Source organism: Tachysurus fulvidraco, chromosome 10 (assembly GCF_022655615.1).
Source record: "Tachysurus fulvidraco isolate hzauxx_2018 chromosome 10, HZAU_PFXX_2.0, whole genome shotgun sequence".
NCBI classification, from domain to species: domain Eukaryota; kingdom Metazoa; phylum Chordata; class Actinopteri; order Siluriformes; family Bagridae; genus Tachysurus; species Tachysurus fulvidraco.
In genome coordinates, this window is record NC_062527.1 from 10,199,686 (window position 1) to 10,220,148 (window position 20,463).

Genomic DNA, 20,463 nt, shown 5'->3' on the forward strand with positions numbered 1-20,463 from the left:
TAAATGTTGGCCTAAATCACATCATGTCTACATACATGTATAATGATTTCCCAGTGATTAAATCAGTACATTATGAGTGTGAGGTTTTCCTATTCATGCTATTTTTGATGGCACACTTTTCAACACAACACTATCATTTGAAGCAGATGGCATAGCTGGGTTGATATTTGCCTTGGTTTATGTCCTTGCTACCAAAGAATGCAGGAGTGGGAGGGAAGGTGGAAACGTTTCCATTTGTTTTTTTTTCCCCTTTCATCACTGTGAGGCTGTGTCACACAACAGAAGGAGCATGTTTTCTGAAATGGACAGCAACCACACTGTTGTAAGTAAATACAGCAGTTCCTTCTGTCTTTTCTTTACAGCATGTATTATACGGACTAACAGTATTCAGTGTAGACCTACAGTTATAATGTTAGAGCCTTGAAAGACAAATTAAAATAAGCTCTAATTATTTTTATGCTTTTTGTTTCTCTGTTCCTTTTCCTGTACAGGCATATTATGAAACTCTGTCTTGTAATTTAACAGCCCCTGGTAAAGGTGCAATGCGGATAGTCCAGCTCTTTTTGATGCCAGGCATCTTTTTGGCAGTTTTGGTGCTTGGTGTGCCCCTTAATATCATCTCCCTGTGGGTGTTGTCCCGCCGAGTGGCAGGTAGTAACCGGAGTACCCTATTTCTCCATAACCTAGCACTGGCTGACATTTCCTGGCTGATGGCCTTGCCGTTCCTCATCCAATTTCACTTGTCTGGTATGGAGTGGTCACTTGGCATACATTTTTGCAAACTTATCCGTATGCTCTACCATAACTACTTCTACCTGAGCATATTCTTTGTGACCTGTGTAAGTGTGGACCGCTACCTGGCAATCGTTCACCCTGTAAATTCACCTGTTCTCCTTACTCGGCAACGTGCCATTATGTTATGCATCACCGTTTGGGTGATTGCCATAGTGATGAGCATCCCAGTGGCCCAGCTGACTTACATCTCAGACTGTCAGAGTGACAAGAAGACTGTATGCTCTATGTACATCTTTATGAGTACTACTGCAAATCAGAGCCTATCATATTCTCTCTGCTGTACCTGTGTTGGATTCCTGCTTCCCTTTTGTGTTCTGAGCTACTGTTACATACGCAGTGTGTGCCAGCTGCGCAGGAGGATTGACCCACATCTCAGACGAGTGGCCTGTGAGCTTGGTGCAGTCATGGTCTTGTTTGGACTCTTTTACTTACCATATCATGTAAGTCGGAATATGGCTATCGTCATGCCATCGCTAGCACCAGATAATCCATCAGCATGGGAGGTGGCTGACTTAGTGTTTTGTCTAGAGATGTGCGTGTGCAGTTTTACTTCCTGTACTAACCCCCTATTCAGCTGCTTTTTGGGGAGGACACACCGGAGGGAGCTATGGTCAACTCTCACTAAGCTGTGGAAGAAGCACAGAGTGGAGCCAGAGCACAATGAGGACAGAAAAACTGAGGAGTCCCAGATTAGTATCAATAAGGCAACAAGTTAGATTCTGTGCCACCAGACTCTATTACCACTGTGAACTTGTTTTGCACTTAGCAAGTGTCCTCTTATCATTTTATTTATTATAAAGAAAGAGTGCATCAGTTAATATAAAAAAACTTAATTGAAATATGAGCTACAAACTGGTGCTGCAGTGCCCACTTGTGTTCATTTTATAATACTAGTAATTTTGACTGGAATAATAGTGTCCTATTGTTCTTTCTTTCTGTCCTTTTTTTTTAGCTTTCCTTTTATATATTTTAACTATCATGCATAAAAAATATTTCTTATATCGTATTGCTATGAAGCTCAAATTGGACACACAAAAACCTGAAGCCTTTTTCTAATTTCCTTGCATTTATTCCTTGCAAGGTGCATTAACACCATGCGACTTTTGATTATTATCCTGGTTTACCTGGAGGTACTGTACTTTCAGGTACATCATTATACATAAGGTACATAGTATCAGGTATATCAGGTTCATCTGTTTATTTCCATATGCCTGTTTCCTCTCAGGGAATCTTATAGACCTTTACTGATGGTGAAATATTGTTTTTATGGTTCTGCTTCCCTTACAGAGCTTTAAAATGACTTTTGGCACACCACAAATACATCACTAAAATGATCATTATCATCATTATTATTACTAATATTGATGTTATCGTTATTATTAAGCGATTACAAGCCATTAGCTGTTTTTCTGCAACCGTGCGTCTTAAAAAGGGACACGAGTTCCGTGTGCGCGCAAACACACAGCAGACAGAAACCGCGCGCGCTCCCGCGCTCCTCCGCTCCGAAAGCGCGCGTGTTGGTTCGAGCGAAAGGGCAGCGCTGTGCTCTGTCTGTCTCCAGCGCACTAAACTGCCCATCTAAAATATGTCACGTCTCTGCTTTTAGCATTTAAATGTTTTGCAATGAAAAGGTTTACGAGCAGAGAACATGGAGAAGCGACAAGGATGCACTGAACTCAAGGGAATGGAAAACTTAAACGTTGATCTGGCCGTAAAAGAAGACTGTAAGTGAGTGCATGTAGGTGTAGGCGTTTTGTACAGCTCATCCTCACCTACAGTGGGATTACAAAGCGAAATCCAATTGCACTTCATCAGACAAATCTATACATCCAGTCACCTCATTCCAGGATTATGGAATTTCATTGAGTCTGATATTAACTGCATGTTTGGATATGGAAGCGGTGAAAGAGCGCGTTTTAGCCCCCGGTAAGGCGGGACTGAAGAATCTGGCTGGAAAGACCCTGGCACATATGCAAAGGTACAACTTCTCCCTTTACAAAATGTTTTTATTTCTGTAATTCACCTGAATTTACTACTTTGAAATCATGTAAATGCTATTAGTCTGTGGACTAGTGAAAATGTGTTTGTTTGTTTGTTTATTTATTTATTTATTTATTTATTGGTTTGCGTTTCTTTTTAAAATAATGCACAATCATTACCATGTATTCTATTTTTTAAGGATTATTATTTATGAAATATGAACACAAAATCGTGCACGTCATGTTGAATAATGATTCGGTCCTGACTACAACATCTGTCACTGGAGATACATTTAATCTCTCGAGGATCCTCTGGTCGTGTCATCTGTAAATAGTTAATGAAAGCAAGGGACGAGCTAAGTGCTTATGACACGATTTAGAATAAAATGAAAAGTGCTGCTTCTCTTTACAATGCTTATTTTGTTAAAGTCAGTAGTAGTTGGAATTTCGATGCAAGCAGATTTTGATACAGAAGACAATGCAAGCTCTCCTGCACATTTTGCTGGTGATACACAACATATATCTGGCCCATAAATCCTTTCAAATAAGCCTATTTTTTCGTTGTAGACACCTTGACATACTGCTGCTTTTTTTTCTCGTTATATAATCTTCTCTTTTATCCTCTCACTTACCAACAATTTACACTAAAATTGCACTCGATATTAATACCAAATTTATTAAAGATTTATTCACACACGAGCCCGCGCGCCAGCAAATAAGTGATGAACTTAATAATAAAGACTGAAAAACATAAACATGGTTTAAAGTAAAATTTAGGAATTCAAAAAAGCACATTTGAAGTGCTGCAATGCGGCCCAAATATTTGATAGATAGATAGATAGATAGATAGATAGATAGATAGATAGATAGATAGATAGATAGATAGATAGATAGATACGCATTTCGCATTTGTTAAACACTGTTTTGCATAAAACATATTATTATTATTATTATTATTATTATTATTATTATTATTATTATTATTATTATTATTATACATTGCAAGCATGAAAATGCTTGTAAATACAGGGATAATACAAAATAATATGAGGTCTAGTATCCCACGGGGTCTGTAGGATTTGTGAAAGGTTATATGTAAGTTTTTGAATGTCTCGTTTCTAGAGTTATTGAGAAGAAGCAGAAAACGGGCGAAGTGATCGAGCTGACTGAAGATGGCCGCCCCAAACAGATCAGAGAGAGGAAAGCGCCGCTGCTTGACTGTGCGTGCTTTGGGCTTCCGCGCCGCTACATCATCGCCATCATGAGCGGCCTGGGCTTCTGTATTTCTTTCGGAATCCGCTGCAACCTCGGGGTTGCGATAGTGGGCATGGTCAACAACAGTACCGTACACCAGGGCGACAAGATCATCATCAAAGAGGTGTGCGCCGGGATGGGGCTCGCGACCCCGCCCACATTTTTATGCCCAACCCCTTTATTTGCTCCACTGACATTCATCACGCTCTTATCGATCTGATTGGTGGATAAGCGCTGGCGCGTGACTAGAATGGTTTTATGCACGAATAAACGTATATAAGCATAAATTAATTGATTTGATTAATTAAAATAATGTCTAAGGATGAGACGTGGTAATTTCAATGTTCAATGTCACCTCACGTTTGTCTAAAAATTCTTCTTCTTCTTCTTCTTCTTCTTCTTCTTCTTCTTATTATTATTATTATTATTATTATTATTATTATTATTATTATTATGAATAATAATAGAATGTATAAGAGTATGTATAATAACCAAACTATGCGTTTATTATGAATAGCTTTTATATTCTTTTGCCTCTTCTGTAAGAAAGCGAAGTTTAATTGGGATCCGGAGACGGTGGGGATGATCCACGGCTCGTTCTTCTGGGGTTATATAGTGACACAGATCCCTGGAGGATACATCTCCTCAAGACTGGCAGCCAACAGGTGACTGAAGACATTTAACTACACTACTTTAAACAGGACGGACAAAATAAAGCTTGCGCCATATAAAGCTATACTTTATAACTTAAAATAATTCCTTAAATCATTTTTAAGGTCATTTAAGGTATAAAGACCATGAGGTCTATTGGGTGTGATTGTATTTTACTCACTTTATTATATGATCCAGATATCATTTCCATGATTTTAAAGACTATAGGAAAGGTCTACATTCTAAACTAATTAAATTCCATAGATTATTTTTTTTATTCTACTATTAGATGTTAATACTTAGTACTGTAGATAAAAAAAGCAGACATGCAGACCGGTGTAGAGACAGATGGGGTTTGGGGATGCGCCTGCTGCCACGTGTTAATGAGGTCTCCCGGGAGATTAAATAAACCTTTTTTTTTCTTTTTAAATATATATATATATATATATATATATATATATATATATATATATATATATATATATATATATATATATATTTAAATAACTGTACAAATAAATGTATAGATGTAAATGTATTCGGTGCAAATAGGCTAGAATAATTCTGTAAGAATTGCCTGTATTTGGATGTTGCAAATTCACTTATATATGTAAAAATGTAAAAATATGCAGATGTAAATGTGTAGTCTTTTTAGACAGCAGAAAGATGCAGAGCTATCTGAATCGTTGAACTGAGGGAGGAGAATAATCGTAAGAATCTCAACCTATACTAATAAAAAATAAATAAATAAAGTACGCAAAATAAGCAAAAAACATTTGCTTCCCATAACTCTCTTCGTTTTTCTTGTGTTTAAAACTGGATCTAGATTTCATTTAAGAAATTATATGTATATTCTTACTGAATGTGTTGTGATTTACAACACAGCTGTGCGATGCGCTTGATGCAGGACAAACTGACGAATGCAATTACGATTGCAAGATTTTGCATTCTGTGCATTCTTGAATTAGTGATTTCACTAATTGTCTCAAATTTCCAGGGTGTTCGGTGCCGCCATCCTGCTGACGTCAACACTCAATATGTTTATTCCCTCGGCGGCTCGCGTGCACTACGGCTGCGTTATATTTGTGAGGATATTACAGGGCTTGGTGGAGGTAAGCAGTGCACACAATGGTTTGTTAAGCACGTCCAAATCGCCCTCACTTTACACTAGATAATGCATCAGGCACAACTGCATATTTTAGTCTTGATGTCTGTTAAAGCCTATTTTGTAAAAGCCTATCAAGAGCTTTTTATTCTATTTGTATCTGCGGTCTCAACCTCTACCCCCTAAAAGAGCAAACAGAGACACCATAAGCAGACAGCACAGGGAGAGAATGAATGACAGAACATAAGAAACCAAACAAAGCACCAGGGGAAAGAGAGGGAGAGCTGTAACATCTGTCGGTCTTTCACCAACTACGAGAAGGTCATCTACATTACATCTTTTGTCATGTTCAGAGTAAATCATGCTTTGTGAATGAAAGCACACTAGAGGTTTAGTGTAACCTCAGCAGCTTGTGTTTCTTTGTGTATCGACCGACTAAAGCAAATTAAACATTAGCCTACTAGATCTCCTTGATAGCCCAAGTAATTTATATCTATTAGTGACTGAGTGGGTGCAAATTAGGAGGTAATGAAAATATAATGAAAGTATTAGTGTTTTTGTGGACAAACAGGCTTGAAGTTGCACTGACTGCAAACAAAACCTTGTGATCAGTAGTTCTATTTGTTTCTCTACTTCTTTTGCTTTTTTTTTTTTAAACAAATGCTTGGGGTCTAAATGTATCTTGTGCGAAGTTTGCAACCGTTTGTAATATTAAGGACTAATTCTATAAATAAAATAAAACATATAATGTTAGATGGATTGAATATCATATCATACATCAGACTTTGAATATTCATTATGAAAATGTAATATTTTAATATTGATGTACATATTAAACCAATGTTCATGTGAATTCAGGGTGTGACCTATCCAGCCTGCCATGGTATATGGAGCAAGTGGGCGCCGCCTTTAGAGAGAAGTCGATTGGCAACTACATCCTTCTGTGGTAAATATAATATCACTTATTTCACGTGCACTATCACATGACTTCACTATTATCTTATGCAGGGTGTTAAGTCATTCTCTGTAAACCACCCTTTAGGTTCCTATGCTGGTGCTGTGGTAGCTATGCCTCTGGCTGGGATCCTGGTTCAGTATTCAGGCTGGTCATCTGTTTTCTATATTTATGGTACATTCATTAATAACACACGTAGTTTAAGCTTCAAATAAAATTGTTTTCTAAGCTCTACTAATTTAAGAATGTTCTAGTTTGCACCTGAAACCCATAAGTTGCTACCTTAACCTGTAGGTAGTTTTGGAATTGTCTGGTATGTTTTCTGGATCCTGGTGGCTTATGAGAGTCCAGCCGAACACCCAACTATTACAGATGAAGAGCGGCTTTACATAGAAGAAAGTATTGGAGAAGGGACAAAACTGCTTGGGGCAACTGAAGTGAGTATACTATTCCACAAGAAACCACCACTGCCTCTTTCAGAAAGTCAGACATAGTGAGGAATTCTGTAGTTACATAGCATACTGTTTAGGCACTGCAGCAATAACTGTCCAGCCGTTAATCTTTCAATGTGTTACTGCAGAAATTTAAGACACCCTGGAGGAAGTTCTTCACTTCAATGCCTGTCTATGCAATTATTGTGGCCAACTTCTGCAGGAGCTGGACCTTCTACCTTCTGCTAATTAGCCAGCCAGCGTACTTTGAGGAGGTGTTTGGCTTTGAGATAAGTAAAGTGAGTTTAGCTCAAATTGACTTTTTAATATTTGATCGCGCAATACTGTGTTCATCATTAAGAATGAATGTCAGCTGCATTAATTAAGTGTTCAACAGTAGGTACACAGGGTCATACTTGTTGGCTTTTGGAGGACAAACTGATTTTAAATTTGTAGATTTAGAATCAGTCTTAAACTGCTTGTATAATTGCCAGCTATTAACACAATCACAATCAAGAACATTAGCTGCCATTATTTAATTGTATTTCCTATGTTACACATTTAGTTACCTAATCTCAGAATGTCAGCATTAATGAAAAAAGAACATGAGCTGATTTCTACTGCTGGGAGAATATGCTATGAATCTGCTTACTGAAAAAAATTGAAAAACTGCATTTATTATGCATGTCATAATTGGCTAAAAAGGTATTGTTTAGATCAGTGACTGGAGTTCTGGTCATTTGTATTCAATGCTTTCTTTCAGTTAGACAGAATCTAGATTGTGATATCTGTCATATGATCATATAACTACTACTGAATGTAAAATTGTTAGGATGGAGAAAAAAGAACTAATCGTTTACCAAGAAAACAATTTTTATTTTCAGATTTAGTCTACTGAAGTATCAGTGCAACTAATTAGCTTGAATAAGTGGTTTGTAATTATTTCCTATATTTCTTCATTTTGATGCGCTTAGGTTGGCATGTTGTCCGCCCTGCCTCACTTGGTCATGACCATCATAGTGCCCATAGGAGGCCAACTTGCTGACTTCCTACGCAGCAATAAAATCATGTCCACCACCAATGTCCGGAAGATAATGAATTGTGGAGGTAAGATTGTCAAATACCTGAAACAATCATCATCCTCAGACAATCATCTGTTGGTGTGTGTAGTTTTGAAATACGTCTGGTCATCTCTCAGTTTAACATATACTTTGCACTTCCATAGGATTTGGGATGGAGGCAACATTGTTGTTGGTAGTAGGTTTCTCCCACAGCAAAGGTGTAGCTATCTCATTTTTGGTATTAGCAGTGGGATTCAGTGGCTTTGCCATATCAGGTATGAGACTCTGCAAAACTCTTTCTATGTAACACAAAGTTCTCACCTTAGTCGGATTCATTCATGCTCATTCAGTGCTTTGATATTTCTGTGCTCATTTATTGTCCCCTTTAAGGTTTTAATGTGAACCACCTGGACATTGCACCCAGGTATGCCAGTATACTGATGGGCATCTCCAATGGAGTTGGCACACTTTCTGGAATGGTCTGCCCTCTTATAGTGGGTGCCATGACCAAAAACAAGGTAGCTAGATAAAAAAAACAGCTTCTATTATCCCATTGCTTACCTTAAAGATGAGTTCACTTAAAGCTGTAAATGCTCTTATTTCATAATTCCTTTCATAGAGTCGGGAAGAATGGCAAAATGTGTTCCTTATTGCTTCCTTGGTCCATTATGGTGGTGTGGTGTTCTACGGGATCTTTGCATCAGGCGAACAACAGCCATGGGCAGATCCAGAGGAAACCAGCGAGGAAAAGTGTGGCTTCATCGATGAAGATGAGCTTGCTGAAGAAACCGGCGACATTACACTTAGTCATGCTCCGTTTGGAGCCCAGGGAGCTTTTGGGGCTCCCCAGAAATCATATGGGGCCACAACTCAGCTCAATGGGGGATGGGCAGGAAACTGGGATAAGAGAGAGGAGTTCATCCAGGATGGAGCTGTGCAGGTCTATCCTCAGGATGGAGATGGATACTCATAGGACACAGGGGCTGGTTACATGTAGGAAGGTCACTACAGGTGTAAAATCCTAAAATATTTAAAAGACAGTGGTGATTAAACTAAAATGTACCAGCATACTATAAATGTATCTGCAGGGATTCCTCAGATAAAAAAGCATGGTTTGCTTAGACCAATTCAGAAATTATTACACTGAAGGTAGGGAAGATTAATCCAAGATTATATATAGAAATTCTTTAGAAATACAGTTAGAAAAGTATTTATGTAATAACTCAATCCTTTTAAATGCCATCTAAAATTACAACACTATTTCTTCAGTAACATCATAGATTGAAAATGAAAGTCATAAATATTTAGAAATATTTATAAGATGAACCTATTTAAGTTTCACTTTTATAAGTTGAACTAAATATATATGATGTACTATAAACTATGAAACATTCATTCAAGATATAAAAATTTATATTTTAGTAGCTACACCTGTCCTATCGGTCACTGTCGATGCACAATTACTATATATATATATATATCTATTGCATCCTTTGCAGTGTGTCAGTCTTCATCTTGAGCTAGTGGAAAAGGACTGTACCACTGTAGGCGGTGTAGGACAATTGTCAGTACTGCAGTGACACTGACATGGCAGTGACATCTTAGTGTGCCCTTTTACTGAATGTTCCTAAATAATTAGAAATAAATATTAAGCAGTCGTCAACAGGATATCTATATAGAACCATAAATGTTTTGCAGCAAAAGATGGGTTTAGTCTATTCAGTACCTATAAACCTAAATAGCACAAACTACTTACTGTAGTTTATGTTGACCTGATGAGCATTATTTCCATCTGAGGACTTTCAGTCTCAGGTTTACTTAGCACGTGCGATCTGAAACAATTACATGATACACTGCTTGTTTAACTCCAAAATTTAAGGCTGAATTTAAAAGATTATGTCTGAAATTTATCTTAAATTAAAAGGAATGATGGACATTCATAACAGATTAAAGTAGTATAGTATATAGTATATAATTTGCAAAAAATGCTGATGTACCTTAATATATTGTGAATCAAATGTGTAATTTTTTCATGGAGCTTTTCTTGTGAAGAGTTTGTTGACAGTTCTGTTGTTTACATAATTGACGTGCAATCTCGTATCCATTGTGGCACAAAATACATTCTATAGCACTTCTTTACTTTACGTGTATTTAAATGGCAATGTGTTGTAACAGTCCTGTATTGCCTCACCATTTCACTTTGTACTTTACCTAATATTGAGCCAGTCTTTAAGACACATATTGTACCAATATGCCAATTTCACCAGAACCTTGAATGCACTGACGGGTATTTCCTAAAAAGTGGTTTTATTCCTTGTCTGTGTGTTAATATACCATAGATCTGCTGTGTCTGTGAAGTTGGGTTGGTGATCTGTATGCTAATTGTTATACAAAGGCCATATTTTTATAGACAGCACCATATCAAGGAGCTGTTCATTTAAGTGTATTGAGATTTCAAATGGCGCATGCTATACATGTTGTCCACCATGAATGTGTGGAAAGCTTCACCTTCAGTTGAAACTTTCAACAAAATACATTTGTAGTTGTAGTGTTTTCAACTTCCATCCAAAGTTGGTGTGATTTGTTTTGATAGGCTTTATAACAAAGATAGGCTTCTTGTCTATGTTAACTTGATATGCTACCAAGCACAGGCTCAAGATTTACACGTCAATACCTGAAATGGTTGATGAGAAAAACTGAAAAAGATGCATTGCAATAACTTTTTAAATACAGTAGCTGTCATAATACAGTTTAATGTGATTCCTACAGTACTCCTGTCATATTAGTTGTTATCAAAGTGATACAAGTTAAGCGTCATGTGGATTTGTAAAGGAATGGCTTAAATCTAGCTTGCTACCTTCAGGGGACACATGCTATTATAATATTCAGCATTTTTTGCAGTTGGAACATGAGCCATGACTTCATATTTCTCTAAAATGGACTGTCTAACTGGTCCATTGGGTGGCACTATGAAATAATTAACCAAAGCCCTATATACATATACTGAAAAGATGATATATAAAAACATATGTAAAGTATTTATTCTGAGATATTCAGACTATGCTACACTATATCACAGATAGATAATACAGAGCTATACTCAGTTCCTTACTTACAAATTACATGTTAATGTTCTTATGTTCTGTTGTGTCAAAGAGTAATTTATTAATGGCAAAAAGTGTTATACAGTACTGTATAATTGCTCTATATCATTTTACATAAAATGTGCCAACAGTTCTCTACTGTTATTTTCAAGGACCAAATACTTATTCATCTTTTTTAGCTATATGTTAAAATAATAATAAATTGTAATGTCTTGGATGACCTAGTCATTAAAACCTGATGATTGTGATTTAAATCCTGTGACTTCTCTCATTTTCAGCCAACAAATTGTCTCTAAACCTCTGGAGTACTATTGGTTCTTACATTCCTTGTTTACCACTGACTCCTTATTTGTCTTCTTACCTCTCGTCTAAATGCCTCATTCATTATAACACTTTCTAGACAAGGCAGAGTCAATGATTCCATTTAACCGCCACACTGGGGCTATTGTCCCCTTGTTCCGTACAAAAATAAATAAATAAATAAATAAATAAATAAATAAATAAATAAATAAATAAATAAATAAACGACAAATTACCACTAGGAAATTAGATTTAAACTATTTGTAAATCAATATCCTTTAAGCACTTTAAATGAAAGTGCTGAGTGGCCTTCTCATTTGTAAAAGACACTGTGGGCTTCTGGCTTTGGGTATATACTGTATAAGAGGTTTTCTAAAAATAGTCATATGACAAATCAAATGTTTTATTTCACATTTTTAAACAATGGTTATTACAGTCTTTTAGTGTCATATAAACATATCCTGACATAACGTCATATAAAAATATCCTGTGCTAGTTTGACTGCAAATTAAGGCAGCTGGCCCACTCTAATGACCTGGACTGCACATGTGGTGATGTGACAGACAAACAATCCTATAACCGGCCAAGCTGAACATGTTTTCCCACAGCTAACCAACCATACCAGTCACGGCACTTTCCCTTCTGACATTTCCACCCAACTGATTAGACCAGTGGGTGATCTTTCACTAAATAGGCTAGATCATGATCTGCATCTTTTCTTCTTACTTTTTCCTTTTCTTTTTATTTTTACAACAATATGGCCTTGCTTTTGCATGACAGTGTTACGGTAATGACAGGAAGTGCTATTATTTTAATTACATGTGTATTGTGTAACAGACGAACTGGAGCTAGGCTCTGAGGACAGGTGTTATTGGGGTATCTACGGCTCTCTAGGGGACAGCACATTCTAATCAAGCTCCAGAATGACTATTTAATGACAAGAGCTCAGCAGGGGCTCAATATTGCCTAAACATGATTATCCTTCTGTACAAACCACCCTTCCAATAAATGCACCCGGTCTTACATCCAGCCATTCACTCACTAATATTCACATAGCCTAAAGACTCAGAGCAAAAACAGAGGACGAAGAAATAAGAGACTCAGCTCTGTCTGACCTTAAAGCCTCAACCAGGCAATCAACAAACACATGAAAGTTAGCCAATTTTCACAGTCATTTTCAGAAAATATACCCTTACTTCAATAATGTTTTAACTAAAAGCTCAATTTATGATTTTAAGAGCACATTCTTGTGGACGAGTATTTTTTCCCTAACGCACAATAACCAAAAAATCATAAAGTAGCATAAAGTTTGTGTTACGCAGTTGGGGCATAGATAGAACTAATTCAAAATCATTGTCTCAGGATACCGTCTTTCAAGAATTTGTGTGTTACTATTTCATTATCACTCCAATGCAACACAATACATTTTGTGTGAACTCGCATGTCCTTGTGCTGCATGTTTCTCCACTTGGTGATATTGCATTTATATCTGCAACAGACTCATCATTGCAATGACTCCCATATAACCCACTTCATTAATAGAGGCTTTGCTATTAGTTAAAGCTATTAATCCCTGGATTCAAGTAAAACAGTGCTAATGCTTAGTAATATTGAGAAATACATTAGGAGTGTCTCTTTGTGTTTAATTAACTGCAGCCATTTTTGTTCTCATCAGTTAGAACCAAAATGAATATTTCATCACTTATTAACACGTCTCCTGCATGTGGGAACTACTTTCCCCTTCCTCATCTCATTTACACCATCCCAAAATAGTTCCTGTTGGAACAGCAAGCTCCTGGGTTCTGACACTGCAGTTTTCGCACTCTTTTTCTCTAACGATCTAAGCAGTCTGATAGTATCTGAATAGGCTGAGTAGAAAATACTGCAAGAGCAACTTTAACTTTTGCATTGCTTAAGAGACTGACATGTTAAAGCCACTGTTAGAGGTATGACATCACAATATTTAGATGAACCTGAAATCCTAGAGCAGTGCCATGTGTCTAATAAGAGTTTTGGTTAATGTTTTCTTTGAGTAATGGCTCATGGATTCGATTAGAGTCATTTGAAGTCATCTGGTGCTGCTGGGACTCAGGTGTAGCTGGAGGCCTTCTGCCCCTATGTCTGACAGTGATCAAGAAAGGAGAGAGAGAGAGAGAGAGAGAGAGAGAGAGAGAGAGAGAGAGAGAGAGAGAGAGAGAGAGAGAGAGAGAGAGAGAGAAAGAGAAGAGAGAGAGAGAGAGAGAGAGAGAGAGAGAGAGAGAGAGAGAGAGAGAGAGAGAGAGAGAGAGAGAGAGAGAGAGAGAGAGAGAGATCAGCTTAGACACATGTTGAGAAGAGGGTACATGTCCCTGGAGAGAGGCTCTCCTATTCAGCCCAGGACTATACCAGATGGGATCTGCTTTATGTATGTGTGTGTGAATGAGAGAGAGAGAGACTGAGAGACAGAGAGAGAGAGTGCAGGGGGGCTTACATTTAATGAATGCTACACCTCACACTCCACTCCCTTTGATTAAAAAGTGATGTGAAAGAGACTGCTGGCGGATGTCTAGAATGGAGGGAAGTAAAAATTAAATAAGATCACAATAAAAATATCTGCTTTTAGAAGTATATACCCATTTAGGCTTTACATTATTTATTCAATAATTAGATCATTTTGGTTCCTTTTTTTCTTTCTTTTTTTAAAGTAAATGATGAAAAATAAGAATTTTGGTCTGCCAACAGAACAAGACTACTGTATGTCAGGCTTTAAATTAATAATAAAAAAATAAATTTCTTATAGTATAATACTTTGAAATGCTAAATAATTTGGCTATTTTCAAGAAATTTTCACATGCTAAGATTACATTTTTACAGTAATGCTAGTGCATTCAGTAAGAATGGATGACGTGCTAACAGCAAGTATTAACAATAATAAATTCACTTGAGTCTACATAGAAATGCAGGATTGTGTATATTATATTGGTTAATAAAACATATGAATTGATATTGAGTTTTCCGACCGGCAGGAACAGAAACATATAGGTAAATACAGTTTGCAGTACTTCAATGAGAAATATTCTCTCTCTCTCTCTCTCTCTCTCTCTCTCTCTCTCTCTCTCTCTCTCTCTCACACACACACACACACACACACACACACACACACACACACACACACACACACACACACACACACACACACACACACACACACAGACAAGTAAGTGCATACATCACTGGTGTGCACATGAAGGCAAGAGACAAAGAAAGAGGAGGAGCCTTTGTGTACAGTAATACTGAATCAAATGAGTTGGGGATAAAATAGATGAAGAGATAAAGAAAATTCTAAATGACTTATGATAAATATAATCATTATTTTATGAATTATATGACAGAAATATGGTTACCCTTAGCAAAAGCTCCTTCTTTCTTAAAATAATCTTCCTTAAATCAGGTTACTTTTTGGGATTTACAATCTCTGTTCACCGTTAAACTTGAATGCAATTTTCCCCCCATATGATCCTTTTCAGTAATGCCATAAAATATTTGTTGTGTTATATGCATTGGACGAGGTATAAATTAAATTATAGACTGTCTAGAATTTTAATGAATAATTAAATGTGAGTATTATAAAAGGCCGCTTGACTAGAGACATCATGTAACTGAGAATAAGGAAACCTGCAATCTAAGCTTTATAAGGGGATGTAATGCAAATTTAGGATTAATATATCATTACATACACTACAGTTTATTTTTGATATTTTAGAAAGACTGTATTGTATTTATCCTGAGAGTTTACACATTCACCTGCTCCTAACTATACAGACTGATCATATGCAATCAATTAATACTTCAGGCATAAATGGGAAAATTACATTTGATAAAATTTCATTCTGTAGTCATATTTCTTTACTCGGTTTAATTTAAAATGTAGACAGTCCTTTAGTCCAAAATGTTGGTTCCAGTGATGAATCTTTCTGCTCTAAAACTGTCACCAAATTAGTATTTTCACATGTGATTTCTGAAAATATATACAGTTTGTTTTGTAGGCCCTACTAATGTGTACAATTTAGCTGGTAGTACACAATGTATACAATGTCCTTAACAAGCATACATAATAATCTCTCTATTTCAAGATACACGGGCTAAACCTGAGATCCAAATGATCATGGCTCCTTCTGCTCTCTGGACCATCCTGGTGGTTAGAGTCTTATCATGTTTTAAACCACTTGCTATTGCCGAGTCGATCCCCCACATGGACGGCCTAAAGATACATGGAAAAACTGCGTATGGTACCACTTAGAAACCATTAAGATGGCTTTGGACTGAAATTTGCACTCCAGAATCCATATGAATGAATTTCCTGATTACAAAATTGTATGTTCTGAATATATAGCATACAGTTACAGAGAGCAAATTCATAAAGAAGGCAAATAAATAAAATTGAATTGAACTGGGGATTACATTTTTTTTTCTAACCCCTCTCTATGGTAGAGCTCAGGCTTCGTGTTTTTGTTGTACCTTTTTAAGTTTTCTGGATTGAATTGCTCTGGGTTCATGATCTTGAAAGTACAATGACAATTCATCACCAACACCTTTACAGTCAGCTCATTCTCCTTTACTGCTGTTGTGGTGGAGAAATTGGCTGTGTCTGTGATGACACAATAAGTCTCTTCATCTCTACAAGCTACCCAGTGCCATGTGAAGAAAATGCAAGAAAACTGCAAAACAAAAAGCATGCAAATTACACTGATAGACCAAAAGCAGAGCATAGGAATAAGCTGAGAAGAGAAGGCAAGCACTAGCTGAGGTCCTATATTAATCACAAAAGCAGTGAGTTAATATGTTATCAAAATAACATATTATTATATAGTACAATACTTGTAAATTCCCATTATTTCCAGCTCAGAAGAAACTCAAACTAACTTGATCTGAGTGACATTGAGAGATATCTCACTCAGATGTGAAAATTATCCTTCCCTTCCTTTTTTCACCAATTCCCTGACATTTTTTAGTTGCTGTTTCACCTCTTTCTGTCTGACACTCTATCTAGTGATGTGTGAAGCTGGGTAAATATATATATATATATATATATATATATATATATATATATATATATATATATATATAGATGTATGTATAGAAGAGAGTTGAAGAGTGATAAGTCAGTACTAGATATGCAGTGCAGCTGCTAATTACAGTGAAGCTAAACAGACGTGAGTCACAGGTGTCACTGGTCTCACGTTTTGCAAGTAAAATCCATCACTACCTCAAACCTTTAAATAAGAACTGCTCCAATGTCAAAAATTAACATTTCCCACTTCTAGTTTTCAAATCCTATAAATAGACTTATCTCCATAAACTCATAACTTATCATCATTGCCTATAGTAGTGACAAATGTAGTGGTGTGATAGGATAGTCATCTGTCATTAAATATGTTTAGAGATTCGTGATAGTGACAATGAGATGAGTGGAGAAATTGCCCGGAATGTTTTTTTTTTTTTTTTTAAAGAAAAGAAAGAAAGAAAAAAAAGAAAACAATTGAATGTTTTTAAAATTTTGCAAAAATTGCTTTCTGTTGTGTGAGTTTCTTTCATGGTTTTATGATGACATTTTGCCACAAACTGTATACCATTATTCAGGATACAAACTTAACTCCTTGTACAGAGGAAACTAATGAAAATGCTCCTCTTAGTTATATGAGGAGGAGATGACAGCTGCACATGGGAGCATGTTTGTCCGTGGTTTAGTTGTTTTATTCTATCATGGATAGATTGATGTATCCCACTCTCCCTGCTGTAATAAAACTACTGACCCTCGATTAGGCACTGCCACTAGTGTTTCATCACAGGCTTAACAAGCCATGGCCTTGTTGGTGTTTCCCCTCCTCTTTCCTACTGAGCATTGTGATTCAATGAAAGGCCTTGAATTATAATGAGGCATGTAGTGGGAGGGAATTTCATTACTGAAAATAATTATTTTCATCAGTTCTCATGGTGTCAGATAATTTTGACATAAACATAAAAATGAGAATGAAATTGTCTAGGCCCATTGACATGAAAGCTTCAAAAAAAGGCTGGCTCGATGAATGCAAAATAAATGTAAAAAAAGTCCCTCATGCATTCCTTCTGAATTTCATCAGCATGTTCCTAGTTTAAAGCATGCTAAATCTGTGTTTGCACTGGCCTTCTGCTGCTGTCTCTCTGCATACCGGTGCTGAGAATACAGGTTTCCATGGTTTCCAGGACGAGAAAGGCAAGAAAGGGGGAAAAAAAAATTCCATTTCATCTGCAAGAGTCAGAGATACAACAGCAACTAAAAACCAGGCATTCTATCTGTTATAGAAAAAACTCACAATTATTTAAGCTACACAGCATTCAACTATCCTGTCATTTCCCTTGGTCTTTCTGAAATTTTACAGTGAATGCATGGTTCATCGTATGCCGTCACATGTGTAGCTTTATCAGCATAAGTGCCACTCACCTGTCTGAGTTCCTCTCTAATGAAGTGTATTTATTTAATCAGTCACAGACCTGGACTCTTGTATAAAAAAATCAGGAAAGCTAATAAGTGAAGAAATCATTTGGCTTAATGATTTAATATTGAAATATATAAAGGCTGGCTTCCCCGTGAACTTCTTTGATCATGTTAACAGCAACCTGATCTGATTGTGTATATCTTGACAAGATTAAGTGACCACATTAATCATTAATTACCAAATGCAAAATGCTCACTCTCTTTCTCTCCTGTCCTAATCTGTGAAAGTGAGGAAATCTAACTAGATCACGAGTCAGTGTGTCCTCAAGGGACCAATTTGGGGAAACTGAACATTCAGGCTTTAGTTTCCATTTAAGATGGACTCAGATGCCTAATGCCAACCGTTGCCTTGGCAACCAGTGATGCCACCATCTGTCAGTACACTTCATCTTAATTAAGAAATGTGGAATGAGACACATACTCTGATCTAAGAGAAATAAGATGTATTTTAAATTTGATTGTCTATATCTAGTTTGAGGTTATTATTCAGCACATACATACATACATATAAATTATATTTAGCATAGCTGCTGGTAACAAACAATTATATAAATAAAATTGATCTTTTATTACATTTTAATACGCATTGGAGATTACAGTATGTGCTGTTGTGGCAGCTAATTTGTAATACTGCAGCTGTGTACATCTGTTAAAGAGCACTGTCTCCCCCTGTCTGCGATCTATCCACAACACCGACTACATTTTTGTATGCAGCAAGAGAGAAAAAGACATTTTTAGTTGAGCTGTACAAGCAGGTCTGTCCACACACTCAGTCCCTTGACCTCAAAGTCCCCATCAGCCTGTTTAAGGGCAAGCAACTGTTCTTCAGTTTCATCTTTTAAAGGTGAACCAGAGCTCCATAAGGATTTAAACCGGTTTGTGAGTGTCAGAAATGATGCTTCAGTGTCACAAGGTTGTCTCCATAATCCATTGGTCACGTCATACTCCAAGAAGGACGCTGACTTTTTTAAACTGTCCCAATAAGCAAGCCTAAATTTTGGCCATTGTTGAGAAAGACTGGTGCACAATTCAGGAGGTAAAGACTGACACATCCTGTGCCGCAAGACATCGTGTCCTTCTAACCAGTCAAGAAGAAAGTCTTGGGCTGCACTTGTGGTGTCTGTTGACAAGAGGGCAGCTGCTATAAGTGTCAAGAAGCCATCCTGTCCTTCTCTACTGTCCTCTAGCAAACAATCCAGTAATTTATTAGCATATTCCAGGTTGCATGGGTGGCTCAGTATGACCTGAATGCGCTGTAGGAGCATCATACCATGAACTTGGGTACCAGTAGAGAGGCCAAAACCACTCTTCCGGTTCAGTGTAAAGTCGCCCAGGAGTTTACACGCTGACTTGCACGTGTTGAGACCACGTGTATCGGCACGCTGATCACCTACAGCATCTTCAGCCAGTCCAAACTTGTCCAAAAGTGATTTAATAACAGGGTGAGGAGTCGCAGGGTTTTTCAGCAGGCCAATAAGCAGCCTGTTGCTACACTGCGCGAGATCAGATAGAGTCACACACCGGTAACCGGTGAAAGTGAGCGCGAGCAGCTGGTTAGTCACGTGTAGACGGCTCTCTAAAGCGGCACGGACTGAGGGGTTTGTGTGGAAACGTGTGTGAAGATGTTCACAGTATTGTGCCCACTGAAATGCCCTGTCCACTGTCTCACCGTCCCACTCAGTCACCGTTTCAGTCTGAGTAACAGCCAGCAGCTCCACGGTGCTTTCCAGGTTGTTCAGAACAGCCTCCATGGTAAAAAGAGACTAAAGAGTACAAACAGCACAGACCGTGAAGTATGTGCCGTGTGACGTAAAAACACGCTGGTTTGTTTTTCAAAATAAGAGTTAGAAACATTCATTCAAACAAACAAACAAACAAATAAATAAATACTATATATATATATAAATATATATATATATATATATATATATATATATATATATATATATATATATATATATATATATATATATATATATAATAAAAATATAATCTCACTTTGAAAAAAATTTCAGTTCGTTTTGTGCTCTGATTCAGATTACTGGTTTGTATATATGACACCATTCAGTATCTATTATCACTGGGTCAATGTACAACTAAGGTCAAATACCTATTTAAATAATTATTACACCTTACTCATTTGTACGACAGGTACAACCACTGTATGTGCCTGCTTACATCGCAAAATTCGTTTCCTTTCTATATACATATGAATTTGCATAGATATGACCTAACATGATACATAAAGATGAAGACTATATCTTCATAAATTTAACTAATGGTACATTCAATAGGTTGATATTCACCTAATTTA

At 36.9% G+C, this 20,463-nt stretch overlaps 3 protein-coding genes across 3 annotated transcripts; 2 read left to right on the forward strand and 1 right to left on the reverse strand.

Annotated features, from left to right (window-relative positions):
- Window positions 1–289: 289 nt before the first annotated feature.
- LOC113660019 (succinate receptor 1-like) lies at window positions 290–2,123 on the forward strand. Its single transcript, XM_047819776.1, has 2 exons — window positions 290–322; window positions 417–2,123. The coding sequence occupies exons 1-2, from the start codon at window positions 290–292 to the stop codon at window positions 1,509–1,511; spliced, it is 1,128 nt and encodes a 375-aa protein (XP_047675732.1). The 3' UTR covers window positions 1,512–2,123.
- Window positions 2,124–2,301: 178 nt separating this feature from the next.
- slc17a6a (solute carrier family 17 member 6a) lies at window positions 2,302–9,214 on the forward strand. Its single transcript, XM_027173201.2, has 12 exons — window positions 2,302–2,773; window positions 3,897–4,152; window positions 4,575–4,693; window positions 5,677–5,791; window positions 6,643–6,730; window positions 6,827–6,913; window positions 7,034–7,176; window positions 7,320–7,469; window positions 8,145–8,277; window positions 8,396–8,506; window positions 8,622–8,749; window positions 8,851–9,214. Exons 1-12 carry the CDS (start codon window positions 2,688–2,690, stop codon window positions 9,202–9,204), a joined length of 1,770 nt encoding a protein of 589 aa, XP_027029002.1. The 5' UTR covers window positions 2,302–2,687; the 3' UTR covers window positions 9,205–9,214.
- Window positions 9,215–18,577: 9,363 nt separating this feature from the next.
- Window positions 18,578–19,968, reverse strand: fancf (FA complementation group F). The gene has a single exon (XM_027173203.2). It carries the CDS (start codon window positions 19,898–19,900, stop codon window positions 18,884–18,886), a length of 1,017 nt encoding a protein of 338 aa, XP_027029004.2. The 5' UTR covers window positions 19,901–19,968; the 3' UTR covers window positions 18,578–18,883.
- Window positions 19,969–20,463: the final 495 nt, after the last annotated feature.

Coding starts and splice junctions, on each gene's coding strand:
- LOC113660019 (XM_047819776.1), top strand. CDS start 290: ATGTTTTCTGAAATGGACAGCAACCACACTGTT. Junction 323..416: donor TGGACAGCAACCACACTGTT/GTAAGTAAATAC, acceptor TTATAATGTTAG/AGCCTTGAAAGACAAATTAA.
- fancf (XM_027173203.2), bottom strand. CDS start 19,900: ATGGAGGCTGTTCTGAACAACCTGGAAAGCACCGTGGAGCTGCTGGCT.
- slc17a6a (XM_027173201.2), top strand. CDS start 2,688: ATGGAAGCGGTGAAAGAGCGCGTTTTAGCCCCCGGTAAGGCGGGACTG. Junction 6,731..6,826: donor GGCAACTACATCCTTCTGTG/GTAAATATAATA, acceptor ACCACCCTTTAG/GTTCCTATGCTGGTGCTGTG. Junction 8,507..8,621: donor CAGTGGCTTTGCCATATCAG/GTATGAGACTCT, acceptor GTCCCCTTTAAG/GTTTTAATGTGAACCACCTG.